Source organism: Protobothrops mucrosquamatus, unplaced genomic scaffold, assembly GCF_001527695.2.
Source record: "Protobothrops mucrosquamatus isolate PMUCROS unplaced genomic scaffold, P.Mucros_1.0 scaffold_278, whole genome shotgun sequence".
Taxonomy (NCBI): Eukaryota; Metazoa; Chordata; class Lepidosauria; order Squamata; family Viperidae; genus Protobothrops; species Protobothrops mucrosquamatus.
This window is the reverse complement of record NW_015386354.1, coordinates 901,032-915,788: the sequence shown is the minus strand read 5'-3', so window position 1 is coordinate 915,788 and position 14,757 is coordinate 901,032. Positions and strand designations below refer to the sequence as shown.

The 14,757-nt window shown below is 51.3% G+C and overlaps 1 protein-coding gene across 1 annotated transcript; it reads right to left on the bottom strand.

Moving 5' to 3' along the window:
- Positions 1–5,216: 5,216 nt before the first annotated feature.
- NTHL1 (nth like DNA glycosylase 1) lies at positions 5,217–14,454 on the bottom strand. The gene is made up of 6 exons (XM_029287259.1): positions 14,151–14,454; positions 11,429–11,661; positions 10,792–10,962; positions 8,472–8,631; positions 6,479–6,584; positions 5,217–5,340 (listed from the first exon to the last, which is right to left on the bottom strand). The coding sequence occupies exons 1-6, from the start codon at positions 14,452–14,454 to the stop codon at positions 5,217–5,219; spliced, it is 1,098 nt and encodes a 365-aa protein (XP_029143092.1).
- Positions 14,455–14,757: the final 303 nt, after the last annotated feature.

Genomic DNA, 14,757 nt, shown 5'->3' with positions numbered 1-14,757 from the left:
TTGTGGCACATCTGCTCCAGAGCTGTCTGTTGGTGCCTAGCTAGGTTAAGGCTCAAAATCCAGGGACAGCGTGCAGTGAGGGCTTCCTGCTGCAACTCTGTGAGTAAATCTGGTGGTCATTGGCCACTGACCGTTCTAAGGGGGCAAGGGAAGGGAACACACAGAGAAACGACTCTTACATGTAAGCCCTTTAGGCAATGAGTATGGGAAATTTCTGCTGCATATGCCACTGTGCCTTGGACCCAGGTTGGGAGAGAGCAGGCAAATTTGGGATTTCCCACCAAATCGATTCTCTTTTGGTGGGAATGTGGTTTCTAGTGTTTTTGAACAGCGTAAAACCAAGGCAAATATTTCCGAGTAATTTCTGCAGCAATCTCTTGCCCATAAAAATGCCACTAAGAGTTCTGGATACAAAGTGGAGGTCACTCCCAACATTTCGGTGATGCCACAGAGACCTCCAGATGAGCTACCAGATTGGAATTATAAATTTGGCAGGAGAGATATGTGGCAACTCAGAAATAATCTTAACCATATACAGTCTTCATTAAACCTAAATAGAAATCTAATTGAGTTGATGAATGAGCCCTACCCTCCCTCATTTTGGGGGGCAGCCTCTTAGAGGCCGAGGGTGGTCTTTGGCATGGAAAAAAACGTCCACCAGAGAACAGCTCCCTCGGCAGGAAGGGGCGGGCGGAGCAGCTTTGCCAACGAGGTCAAAGGCTGTTTGGGAAGGAAAAGGCAGGGAGGGGTCTCCGGGCCTCCCCTAGGAAAAGGAACCACCTTTTTTCTTTTTCTAAAAAGTTTTTTTTTAAAAGCTGGGATGCAGTTTTTCTTTCTTTTTTAAAAAAGCAGAGGGCGCCACAACAAGGAATTGCCTTTTAATGATGGCAGAGATTAAATATTGCTCTACTGGGGTGTCCACCAGGGAAGGCCCCAAAACTCCCGATGGTGGCTGCAGGGGTGCAATCAAAGCCCTGCCTTTTGTGTGTACAAACTGTCCCCCACCCAGCGCTCCTGAAGGAGGGGGGGGAGAGTGATGTTTTTGCATGTTATAAACAAACAAATTTGGGGCTTTTTGAATATTTTGTAAATGGTTGAGTTGAAGATGGGTTAGTTCATTCTCCCTTTGAAAAAAAGGCAGTGGTTGTAGTAAAGCAATTGTAGCATTTCTTACTAGAGGGTCCTTTTGTTCAGGCACTGCCTGGGTTGACCGAAAGGCTCTTAAGAGGTGGGGGCAACACCAAGGGCTGTGATGCTCTGAAGAGGCTTCAGATACGTGATGCATGTGTACCCATCAAGCCAGGCTCCAATGCCTAATTTTGCCCCTGGCAGCTGGGCTCCAGCCACAGGATCTCTGGGAGGAAAAAGATTCGTGTTGCAAGAGAATCAAATTCCAGATTTGGTTCTCCTGTTAAAGAAACCAGGAAGCTTCCAGTGAGACCTTGATAGGGTGGGGCAGATCATCAGTTGCAATTCACCCTTTCTTGCTTTCCTTCCAGTGAATCTGATTGTAGAAGATGCTATTGTTTTTGAAAGGACAAAAGCCGTGGGTGGTAGCCGTGGTCTTCTCAACAGAAGTCCAGGTTCCCTGGAACTTTGTTTTGGGGTTTTGTAGAAATGGGGTGTTCGGGTGCCAGGTGGAGAGAGGAAAGTCTTGGCGGTAGTCCCGTCCACCCTTTTGGTCCGGTAGGTGCCTGCCAGTTAGGCAGCAGGCAATGTGTCATTTTTGAAGTTTATGTCTCCAGCTTGTACACCTTGGGGCTCTCCAAAGGTGTTGGGGGTAGAGTGTCCTTAATGCCGTATTGGTTGAGAATGATGAGTAGTGCATTTCTGCTTATCTGTGGAAGTCCCAATTTGGGAAAGATCAAGCAATTTAACAAAGTTAAAAAACTAAGTTTCAGATTATTGATTCCATTAATCTTTGGCTTCACATTGTCCATGCAGGATGCCAAGAATTGATACAGATCACAGAAACTGCCTCCTTGAACATCACTATTATAGTGGTTTTTTTAAAAAAGACGTTCAGAAGTGCCCACTGAGTATTTTTCAAGAAGTCAAGATGACAGCAAAAGCTCCAGCCCTTTTTATGGGTGACATATGGGAGGGAGATGTTACTATAGTTTTCACTTTCTCCATGATGATCCACCACCACATTCCAAATTATTTTAATAGCTGTCCTGCTGTAGGTGATTAAAGGGCAGAGGCATCAAAATGTGCAAAGATAATGTGGTTGATGCAAGGCTACAGAAATGGAAATTCCACCCCCTTCCAGTTAATGGTTGTCGGAGTCCCCCTCTGGCTCTGCTTGGCTTTATGCTCGGCTATCCCCAGCGAGTTGGTGGGCTCAGAGCACCAGGTTTGGAGATGCCCAGCTGATCTCAGGGCAGACTTGCTCTTTCTTGGGGGGGGGATTGGAGCTGGAGACATTGATGGGGGCTAAGGTGGAAAAGGCACTTTCTTGGGGAGGTGTGAATTTTTAAAAGGTGTGGGGAGACCCATATTAAGGTTAAAAATCTTAAGGTGGATCTTATGGTTTGCGTTGAAAGTGTGTTTTTTTGTCACCTTTTTTGCTTTGTCATCAGAACTGCTTGTTTTTTGGCAGAGGTCTCCAACCTTTTGAGCACTGGGGAGCGGTCCCGTGGAGGTTTTTCCATGGACCGGAGGGGGCCTGGTTTTGTGTGCTGCCTGCATCCCGCGGATGGGGCTTTGCTTGTTTGCGTGGACCGGTTTCTGGCATGCCAGGGGTTGGGGACCCGTTTTATGGAACTGTTTTCACATTAGAGGCGTCGGGGCAAAAGGCAGGCACCAGCACTGTGGCATTTTGCTCCAGAGGACAGGTGTGCAGGTGCAGACCCAAGAAAGGGCTTTGTTAGGTTTTCAAGACTGAAGGCTGTCTGGACGGTGGGTGGGACGAAGGCCCCCCAGGGAGCCCAGCGATCGCCCCGACTTCCCCCTGCTTCATGGAATGATGCTGGTGGATAAAAGCACACGCTTTCTTCTTTTTCTGCCATCCTGCCAGCTCTGTAACTTGATTTCTGCACATTAATTCTCTCTCACACACACACAAAAACTGACAAAAGAGCTCTTTTAACTGCATTGTATTTTAAAAAGTATACTACAATGTCAATAATAAAACTGTTTCCTCATGGACAGCAAGCTTTGCTGTGTTCGTGTCTGTACTGTTTTCTATTTTTGTCCCTTCCTGAACTTGCCTTGCAAACACATTTTCCAACAAAGCTCAAGATTCACAGCATCACAGACGTCCTTCCTTGTCTGCTCCTGTCCTTGACCACAGGGGGCACTGATGTCGGCCAGACAAGATGGCAGCCGCCACGGTGGGATCGAAGCCCCGCCCCCTTTTGTGTTGCATCCACGGCACAGGTAATTTAATTTAATTGCGTCTTGACCCCACCCCATGAACATCTTTGCGGCCACCCTCAGAGGCTAACGTTACTCAATTTTAGTTTTCAATGTAGCACAAGAAAATGTTTAAGCAAATAAGCAGTATCACTTGTATTCGTTGCTAATGAACTAATGTAAATGATATCAAACAAAACTTAGTTTGGGTCCAGATTTACCTTTTTGTGCAGGAAGAGTCATCGGCCAACCTTGCTGCTCAAAGACCAAAGGTGCCCCTTCTCTGCTGGGAAATAACAACAGACCATTTTGCTTGTTTTAAAGTGTGAAAATTTAGCCATCCCAATTCATATTTAGGATCCTGTTCTGTCCATTCAGCTATTGGTGTAGGGTGTGACTGCATCAAAGCCTCCCTGCGTCCCCCACTGAGACACGGCCTCGTGCCCAGCCCTTTCCTTTTGAAATCAGACTTCAACACCCAGCAGCTTCTCCTCAGAAGAACGGGCGTGGCTGCTTCCAAGCCTGAGCCACCTTGGTGAGAGCTCCCGAGGCCACACATCTGACCAGATGACTGAGCTGGAGAAGGCCTTTGCTGGCATCAAGCGAGGAGCATTTGAAATGCAAATTCCAGGCAGGTAGAAGGTGAGTTTCTCTGGTAGGAGACGGAGAAACCCAACCTCTGCAACCTGCAGCCACCTCAATGGGATTCTGCTGGGTTCCTTCTGTTAGGACCTACATCCCCTCTGCTTCAGGTGTTGGGGCACTTCCCCTTCCTCCAATCCCCCCCCCCCAATGTTGAGTTGGGCTGGATGAGACTGGCCAGGACACCTAGCAATTCTCCATGGCCCTGGCTTTGAACAGAGGCCCCTCTGATCCTAGTTCAACCATGAGACCCCCTTGTTGGTAGAGTTGCGTCACCACCAGTCAAGAGCAGAGCGAACACAACAAGCATGCTAAGTTGATCTCTTAACTGCCATCACACCCTTAATCTTTGTTGCCTGCTTGAGTTGGCTTTTGGGCAAGATGCCGACTTGGCAGTTCCCAGCATCTCTCACAATTACAACGACCTCTTGTGACCCTTCCAACTCTTATGATTCTATTGATCATTTACTGGGGATGGTGTAGTGAATCCTGCAGTTTGCAGAGCATTTGTCTTGATGACCTCTTGGGTCCCTTCCAACTCCTATGATTCTATTCATCATCAGCCAGGGGGAGGGTTGGAAGCCCAGGGGGCTGCAGTTCTGCCATGGGCTGGCTCCTCCAGTGGTCTGGGCTGCGCCAGTTTTGCCTGCTTTGGGCACCCTTCCCTGAAACGACTGCCTGGCCGTCCCCGTTGTCCCAATTTGTCCCTCTCCAGTATTGCCCTGTGGCTGTTGCTGCTTCAAACATTCCGCAGGATGGTTTATTTTCATTTCATTTCGAGAGATTTTGTTCCTTAAGCAAGGAAACCAGCTATAAATATCTAGTATAATGTAAATATAAACAAACACCTTGAAGGCCCTTGGGTTGCCTGCTCTAGATCCATGCAGTCATTCCTTCTCCTTCCAGATACCCCTCTTGAATGAAGTCAGCCTCCCACATACTTTATTTATTAGAAGTGCTTGCTGGGCAGAGTCAGTCCTTCCTGGGTAGCAGCCTTTTCATGGAGACTTGAGAGGCAGCGTGAAATCCCGGTCCCGCCCTCCTGCGCTGACAGATGGAGGACAGGAAGAGCTCCTGGGGGCTGTTCATCACCAGACCCCCTCCTTGCCCAAGGAGGCACTGCAGTCTCAGCCGGGCGGAAAACAGCTTCTTCTCCCAACCAAACAACGGAAGCTCCGAGACAGAGAGGCGGGGGGGGGGGGGGGGGGGGCTGTTCCTCAGTGTTTCATGGATCCGGGGCAGATGTTTCTGTTGAGGCACTCGCTGCAATGTGGACGGACAGGCAAGCAGATCTGCTGCCCGAAGCCAACCAGGAGCCAATTTATCTCACTCCAGAGAGTCCTACAGATGGTGGAGCAGGGAGAGGGGAAAAAAACATTTCAATGTGGTAGAAAAAATAACACAACATCAACATTCAGCGATGCTTGAAGCAGCCCACTCTCACAATTCCCAACCTTTGAGACCAAGGGAACATCAATATCAGGAAGTAACTACAATTCTGGAGCATCAGGCAATAGAGGTGAGGTGGTACCCGACACTGGGGAGACTAAAGGGAAGTGAGATTGCCACCACGCCCCACTGATCAAAGTGCAACCACAGAGGCTGCTCCCTGCCCCAGAACTCTCCCCTTTGTCCTGGGCTGGAGGAGCCACCTTCCATGCTTAGTCTCCAAGAAGGCCAACAAGGCAAGAAAGACGAGTCTGGAGCTGGTCTTTGGCTTGTGTTGGCTGGTGCACTGATGTCTGCTCACACTATGGTGATGGGAGAAAGAATGCCTTGGCTGAAATCCTACAACTGAGAGAAATTTCCTACAGGAGAACACTCAAATTCTCCTCTTGTAGGTCAAAGGTCAACCCTTTGTTGCAACCCTGAAATAAATGGGAAGATGGGCCTTGCCGGTGGTTTCCGGCCCTCTTTCCAAGTGTGAAGGTGTGCCTGTGCCATTGGAAGGAGCAGCACTGCTGACAGACACCTGTGGACCGCAGACCTCTAAGACAAGCGTTTTCCAGCCTGCATTTCAGAGAATGGGAATGAGGGCCGCTTTGGCAATGTGGTTACAGCACTAGACTGGAAACTGAGAAGGCACAAATTCTAGCCCCATCTCTAGCACAAAGCCTTCCTTATAAAGAACAAGGTGGTGGTGGTGGTGGTGGAAACCCACTTCTGAAAACATTGGCAGGAAAGCTGCAGGGATTCACCAGGAGCCAAGCCGGACTCAAAGCCCTTCCCCCATTTTCTGCAGAGAAACCTGAGCTTTTCCAAGGTGGATCCCAGTTCCAGAGAGGAAAATGTGATGAGCCTTGAAAAACAGAAAACCCCCCCCCCTTAAACAGGCAAACTGGAAGGAAAGGTCAACTGGCGACCAGTTTTGAAGCCCTTTTGCCTGCATCCAATCCGCTTAATAAGGAGTGGTATTGTGGGAGGAGTGATCTCACACTGAGACTAAGACAGAGGGAGAGAAGTGAAATATTTAGATCACCTGGGCAGCCATTCTTCCAGAGCTTGCCTCGTTTCCTCTGGAAGTTTTGTTTCCTTTTTTGCCCACTTTAACCTGTTGCAAATCCGATGCACGTGTGTGTCCACACCTGTAGTTCAAAATCAGAAAGGGGGAGTTATCCTAAACAAGGCCTGGGGGAAGCCCTCTCCTGCTGCCATCAGATGCACCCCATGCTCCTTGAATGATGGCTCCTCTCCTCCTTGGGAGGACAGTTGCAGCCGAGTCAATCAAGTGAGATTGCAAGCTGGCATTTTGTTTAACTTTAGAGAAAGCTCTGTCAGAGAGGTTTGGCCCGCAGAAGGACATCTCTGAATGGAGATAATGGATTTACGGGAGAGTTTGAGACATCTGTCAAGGGTTCGGTTTCCTAGAGGGCTGGGTCAGATGATCCCACCACCCTATAGTTCTATCTGATTCTTCTCCCTCTCGTGAACAAACCTGGAGTCACAGGCTGAAGGTCTAGATCAGCCAAGTGCTACCTAGAGCTGCTGCAGTAAGAAGGCGGTGGAGAAACAAGTGGAAACCTGGTGACTGCTCATCTTGCTGATGTCCAGGCCAAGACCCCAAGCTTCCCTCGCCATGACTGGCGGCCACTGAAGGAGGAGAACATTAGTGGCCCGGATAGGAAAGGCTCCAAAAATGTTCTTCCTTCTGGGGCTCCCAGGGAGCTGTAGCAGGACTGTCCATGGCATATTAATCACCAGTAGGAAAGAAATCGAACTGGACACTCGGCAGGACCCTTGCCAACATCTCTGCTGACCTACTTAATGGCCGCTTTGCCCCCACAACTGCTTCTCCACTCCTCTCACAGCCGACCCCGCTTCCCCCCCCCAGTGCCAGCCCTCCCGCATCTGCATCCAGGGAAGATGAGCAGGAAGAAGGCACCGCAGCGCCCCCTGCTGTTCCAGGATTCTGTCCTGTGGCAGAGCAACTTCCAGATCCATCCCACTTTATTTATTCCCCACTCAAATTTGGGCTGGCTAAGAAAGTGGCTGGCAGGCAGCTCATCGCTTTCCTTGGACAACATGCCAGCCCACTGAAAGAGGCCCCATCACCTCAGAAGTGACGGTCCCACCTCTCCAGAGTTTCTCCTCCCATGAGGAACCGTAAGCACCATGAAGCAGTATAAAAGCCTACGTGCTCTTGCTGGTCTAGGTTATCTCACGTGCACAACCCGACCCCAGTTCAGGCCATACTCTGGCTCTGACCCTGCAGGCATTTCAGAAAACTTTCAAAAACACGGCTGTTTTCCTAGGGGGGGGGAGTGAAGCTCATGAGATAGATGTGATTGGTAGGGACAGTTCTTGTCCTTGGCTCCCATTAGATGCACACAGTATCTGTTATTATTGTGACTGATTGTACTGAGTTTTAATTTAATGGGGGCTGCCCAGGGACAGTTTCAAGAACAGGGTCACATAAATTGACTGAAACACAGGTAATTCTCAATACCACAATGGAGTCTGCCCATTGTCTTCAAAGTTGTGATGGTCATAAATCAGGTCACCCAGATGATTAACTCAATTTTATGATGTTTTTGTGGCAGTCATTAAGCAAATGCTGTGGTTTTAAAGCTGCAAATGGCCATAAATGCAGGGCAACTGCTGAGGGATTGACGTGCAGTCCTGTGATGGGGGAGAGGCGCAATGGCTGTCATAGCTTCAGAACAGAATCTTAAGCACCCAAGGGGTGTGTGTGTGTAACTATGAATGATTGCTAAGTGACTGGTCATAAACTGAGGACCACTTATGAATGAATGAATGAATGAATGAATCTGAACTCTGAAGTTCAGGCAATCCAGATGTAAATATGACAACTGAACAGGAATTGGAAGAGGAAGGATTGGAAGAAACATTAGTGAATATGAATTGGATACATAGCAGGGATTGTTAAACAACCTAAATGTCCAAGACTGAGATAGCTGGATGCTTGTTCCCACAAAAGACACAGAAGCAAATCCACTCTGCAAGAGACATACCGATTCCCGAGGATTTCTTCCAGGCAATGTCCATCACCAGGTGGGCCATCTTCGGACCGACCCCAGGCAACTTCACCAACTCGGCCACAGTTGGTGGGATGTCGCCAGCATAGTCCCGCTTCAGGATTGCTGTAGTTTGCTGGACATATCGCGCCTTGTTCTGCAGCCCACGAAAATGTAAATTCACTGAGCTGGGCTGACCAGGGCCAATCTGACTCCGCATTTTCTTTCTTTTTTCCTATTGTGTCCTAACCAGCTGGCCCCAAGGGAACCTGGTGCTTGCAACCCAACTCCCCCCCCCCTATTTTTTCTCTCTCCTACCACTGTTCCCCTTCAAACAGTATTTGGAGACAGCTGCCCAGAAGTAACACCGAAGCTTCAAGACCACAACCCCCCATAGACCTGACCTGCATCCTCTAAACCAGTGGTGTCAAACTGCCGGCCCGCAAGCCGGTTTCATCATACCGAAGCTGCGCCCACCCCATTGCCGGCAATGCAAAAAGAGTCGCGATACGCTGCGACACGTCACATACATTGCAAGCTTGACACCTGTGCTCTAAACCCTTTGAAAAGCTATCCAGGTTATAGTGCCTACTTTGCCATCTTAAACACATCGGAACAGCTCTGCGGGATTAGGCCAAGGCCCATCTTGGTCCAAAATTTTGTTTCTTGCAGTGGCCAAACAGATGACCTGGGGGCTCACAAACAAGAAATGAAAACTACCACTCTGTCTGCAAGTTGTGTTCTCCAAGAGATACTTGGGAGGCATTTGCTTCCAACCCAGAGGCAATTTTCCTGCCTTCAAGACCAGCAGCCCTGCAAAGACTATCCTTCTCCATTCTTTATCCAATCTGCCTTAGAGCCATCCAGGCAGGTGGTCACCATCACATTAGGGCAATGAATTTCACAGATTCACAATGTGCCATAGCACTTAAAGCCCAACAGTGCTTTACAGCCCTCTCTAAGCAGTTTACAGAGTCAGCCTGTGGCCCCCAACAATCTGGGCCCTCATTTTACCAATCTTGGAAGGACGGAAGGCTGAGTCAACCTTGAGCCGGTCAGGATCAAACTCCCAGCTGTGGACAGAGTCAGCCTGCAATGCTGCATTCTAACCCCTGCGCCACCACCATGTGGAGAGATGCTTCCTTTTATCTGTCCTAAACTGCCTTCCTTCCATGTTCTATGAGTGCAGTGACCATAAACTCTTTATTTATATTATAAAGCTTTTTTCAGAAATCTGTCCTTTATTTTCCAAAAATTCAATTGCTTTACTTTAGTCATTTAACATTTACCATACAAATGGTACCACTTAAAATTTTTACATCATTTTTACATTTTTAGTCTATATTAATGTGAAATTGAACTCTTTTAAAAATAAATTTATATAACAATAGCACTTAGACTTATATACCTCTTCAGAGTGCTTTACAGCCCTCTCTAAGCGGTTTACAGAGTCAGCCTGTTGCCCCCAACAATCTGGGTCCTCATTTTACCAACCTCGGAAGGATGGAAGGCTGAGTCAACCTGGAGCTGCTCAGAATCCAACTCCTGGAGTGAGCAGTGAGTTAAGCCTGCAGTACTGCATTCTCATCACTGCGCCACCATGGCTCTTATATATACCTTTTATTTTATTTTAGATACTTTTATTGGAATATGTTTTTGTAGAATTTTTGATTTTGCTCTTGAATTTTCCTTTGTAAAGCACAGTTATAAATGCAAAAGAATTAATTTTTGTTATACTTATGAACCTCTTTCAGATTTGCCCCTTTTCCAGGGCTGTCCTTTATTTTTTCTAAGAAAACACATATCTATAGGTAACCCTGGACCTAACGTTTGGAGGAGGAGGAGGAGTATTTCTTCATGCCACACACAGAGCTGGGCCAGGGAGTCAAAGGGATGCTGAAGGGGACAGAGAAGCAGACCCTCCACCTTCTGCCAGCAGGGTCTCCTTGCCACACTGGGAGGTGCAGAGTAGCCTTTCCTAATTGACAGGAAGTTACTTTGGCTGCTCTGTGCAGGCAGAAGATGGAACAAACTAATGCACTGATGATGCTACGTGGTTTGGTAATGGATATGGTAACGGCCACATTCACACACAATTGGCCACAGCCATTTTGGCAAAGCTGCTAAGACGGATTGTGGCTTGGGAAGCTCCATGGGGGCTTTGAGCCCAGTCCTCTCTGTCCAACCAGCCTACCTCACAGGGTTGGGATGGGGTGAATGGGTGGCAGAGGTGCTCCCATGGAAGACAGAGAGTATATTAACCTGCAAATTAGCCCTGCTTCCCCAGCTCTTCCCCTTCAGGTGGAAAATCACTCACCCTCCAAAAGCCGACGGGGTAAATGAGCCGGCCCAGCGCCTCCTCGTCAGTCTCCAGGATCCGGTCCACCGTCAGGCCATGCTTCCGCAGACGCATCATGGCCGCGAAGGTCACCTGGTCTCTCGTCTGGCTGGAGAGCATGAGCGACAGCAGAATCTGGTAGCGCTTCACCTGCCAAGCAGAAGGGAGAGAGGCAGAGGGGATCCTGTTTCTGGCTGGCCCGGGACCCTCTAGGCCAGTGATGGCGAACCTTTTAGAGACCGAGTGCCCAAACTGCAACCCAAAACCCACTTATGCATCGTCGGGTGCCGGATGGGTGTGACCCATTGGCTGGGCGTGGCTGCGGTGGTAACGGCAGACTGGGTGGGACTAAAAAGTTCAATCAATCAATTCCAACTTTGCAAGATTTTTTTTTCCCCGCAAGAAGTTGAAATTGACTGATTGAACCTTTTTTTTTTGCACACGGCGGTGGAGGCCTAAAGCGAAAAGGTTTTATAAAACCCAGCTGAAGGCCTACGACTGGGGCGATGGCATGCGTGCCCACAGAGAGGGCTCTGAGTGCTGCCTCTGGCACCCGTGCCATAGATTCGCCAACACTGCTCTAGGCCCTCCTCGGCCTCCTGGCTGCCCCACTCACCTCTGGAGGGGCCTCCCTATCAAAGCATGCCCTGGCTCCCATCTGGTCGACCGGGGCATCCCTCTCCCTCCGCATCTCCTGGATGTTGGCCAGCTGCTGCTCCCAGTTGGCCGGTTCCCATTTCTGTTTTTTGGGTTCGGGGGCCTCTGCTGCCCCATTTCCCTCTGTAGGCTCATAGGCAATGCCAACTTTCCTTCCCCTCTGGAGATTTCTTGTGCAGGTCTCTGTTGGTGCTGTGACGCATAATGGAACACACACACACACACACAAATAAGCAACAGGAGACTCAGAAAAGCTCTTGGTTCATTTCATCCAGTGCTACAAGATAGGAAGAAATGTTCAAACTCGATCCAAGGAAAGAGAAGATTGAGAAGAAATATCCTAAGGCAAACACGAGGGTAGCAACTGGGAAGCAGGCTGCTGCGGCTGCGATCCCCTCCCTCTCTCCCACGTTCCTCCCTCATTCTTGAAGGCTCTGGGCAGCTCACAAGGAAAAACTTGCACCAAAGCTTGTTCTTGACTCTTTTCCATAATCAGCCAATTCTTCTTCAACAATTTTCTTGACAAAATAAATCTCTGCATCCATTTCTTGCAAGGCAGGCCTAATGCATCAATATCACTAAGGAGAGGTGATAGTCGCTGGTTTTCTTGTTTTTTGGTCCAAATTGCCCAGTTTGGCTTATGTCTAGTTAATGATTGTAACTGCATATTATATCACAGATATGGGCTTTGCTATTTCTGCCATTGATGATTCTGCTGTATTTCCACCATCCCAGTTTGTTTTTAGCACTTTTCTCACTCCTTGGATGCATTCCTTACTAGTCACATTTGGGCCCAGTCTATGTTGATGTAATCCAGCTGTAAAACGCCTAATACTTGTAAGCTTCATCCTGATGGCTCCTGATCCTTTGGCTATTCAGTGTTTCAATTCTATTACTGGACGTGATTTTACCCCAATCCACCATATTTCTCTAGACCAAATTCCATTGTTATCATCTCCTCTCAAAATTCTGACAGTATTTGTCAGTGATTGGATTTTTATTTATTTGCATCCTGCCTTTATTATTTTTACCAATAGCTCAAGTGGCCAGCACACCTAATCCTATTTTCCCCACAACAACCCTGTGAGGCAGGCTGGGCAGAGAGCAATTGGCCCAGAGTCATCCAGCCGGGTGTTTTGTTGCCAAAGGCAGGGAGGAAAAAGGCAAAGGGCTGCTGCCAGGGACCCTGAGGGGAGGGCCAGGCCCAAGCAGAAGGAAGGAAGCGCCTCGGCTGCCCAGTCCGTCCCCTCCAGAGATCGGGTTGCTGCCAATTAAGGTCGAACGGCCAGTTCTGCGCCTGGGAAACGACCTGAAAGCCTGGCTGGTTGGTGGGGGGGCAGTTCCGTTGCGCCGGCCTCCTGGGGCCCCTTCCCGGACGGCGCCCCGAAGCCAGCCCGCCAGCCGGCCTTCATCCGCCCCCCGAGGGCAGCCAGCGCTTCTCCAGGCGGCCGAGCGCCGGAGCCCCGCCGGGGTCGCCACCAACCACTCGGGGTCCCAACCTGGTCCGAAGGGGGCGGGCAGCGAGGCCCTCTAGCCCGCCGCTCACTCCCCGAGCCCGGCTCGGGGACACACGAGCGCCCCGCTTGCGAGCCCCGCGCCGCCCACGCGCCCCGCTCTCCCCGGAAGGCGCCTCACCTCGGGCCCCGCTCGGCCGCCGCCGGGTTGGGAAGCTGCGCCCCGCGCACATGGCCCCGCCCCACCGGGACCACAACCCCCACAATGCCCCGCGGGGAGACCCGCCTCCTCCCGCCGTCGCGTGAGCTCCACACCGGAAGCTCAGCGGCCCTTCCGCTTGCGGGGGGGGCAGGGAGGGGGCGGGGCAGCGGCGGGGGGGCGGAGGTGTTTACGCGCTTTGGGGTCGGAGCTCGGTAAGTCGGCGGCGCCCGGGCGGGGCTGCTCCGCGGGGCTGTTGTGCGAGGCAGCCGCGGAAGCGCGCGCGGGGGGGGCATCGTGGCCTCTCGGCTCCGGCAGGCAAGCAGGGCGGCCCGGGCCGGCCGCGGGAGCGCCTGGAGCAAAGGCCGGGGCCGGCCGGAGTCGGGCAGCCGCGGAGCCGGTCGGTCCTTGGGCTCGCTTGGCCAATCGGGCTCCGACCGTGCAGCTCCCGGAGGAGGAGGAGGCGGAGGCGGAGGATGGGAAGGTCGCCGCGCTTCGCCTCCGTTAACCTCGGGCGGCTCTGAACGAAGCGAAGGCAGAGCCCGTTCGGAGCTGAAAGCCGGCCGCTGGTTCCTTCGGCCCGTTCGGAGCCTCCCGAGCGGCAGCCGGGCCCAGCTCGCCTGCAGGAGACGGCGGGCGGGCGGGCGGGCGGGCTCCGTCGTGGGGCTGGTCCCCGGCCAGGGGGCGAGAGGGGCCTCCGGGGAAGCCGCTCCGGCGGACCCTTTGGCCTCCAAGAGCCCCGGCGGGCGAAGCGAGGCCCGCCCCGGGCGGAGGCTGCGTCGCAGTGGGGAGAAGGTGGTCCGGCCGCCCGCCGTGGAAGCGGGAGCCGGTGAGGCCTCCCGGAGCGTCGCCAGCAGCCCCCAAAGCCACCCGGGAAATGGTTCGGGGACTCGAGAGCCGGCTTGGCCGAGCGACCGAGGCACCGGGCTGGAAGTCGGGCGATGGGGGTTCTAGTCCTGCCGGGGGGGGGGCGGCTGGTTGTGGGGAGGAAGGCGGGTGGCAGGAGCGTTAAGCTCTTCCCCGCTTACCTGCAGGGTGACGAAGGGGGGATACAAATCGAATGCTGGGCAACCAGGTCGAGCCGAGGGGGCCTCGTGCCGACCCCATCAGCCGGAGAGAGTCGGCGGGCAGGGAGCAGGAGAGGCGCTTTCCCCCGTGGAGACGGGCAGGGCCCCAACCCTGTTGGCCTTTCACAAGGCCCCGAACACCTGGCTGTGCCCGGGATGCTGAATGGGCTAAGGGCCCTGTCTGCTGCACCGCATAAGAAAACCGCAGCTCATTGAAGCATAGCTTGATTAGGGAAAAGGTGACAGGGTAAAAATTAGGAGGCATGTTCAATTCAATTCAATTTATTTGATTTATATACCGCCCTTCTCCCTTGCGGGACTCAGGGCGGTGAACAGGCACATTAATAAAACAGCGATACCATAATATTTAAAATATTAAAAACTAATTAAATTATTTGTCCTGTCCTAAAACCCACTATAATAATATAAAATTATACCCAATTTAAAATTTTAGAATTTCGGATTTATGCCAGACCGGCCTCTTGGAACAGATAGGTCTTTAGGGCTCGGCGGAAGAGGCGTATGTCCCCCATTGTACGGAGGTCAGGGGGCAGCTCATTCCATAGGG

Excerpts from the sequence above, each read along its gene's own strand:
- NTHL1 (XM_029287259.1), bottom strand. The coding sequence starts at position 14,454 with ATGCCTCCTAATTTTTACCCTGTCACCTTTTCCCTAATCAAGCTATGC. Across the intron at positions 10,963-11,428 it reads ATAGGGAGGCCCCTCCAGAG|GTGAAGCGCTACCAGATTCT; the intron begins GTGAGTGGGGCA and ends TCTGCTTGGCAG. Across the intron at positions 6,585-8,471 it reads GAAGAAATCCTCGGGAATCG|GTGTGGACACACACGTGCAT; the intron begins GTATGTCTCTTG and ends TTTGAACTACAG.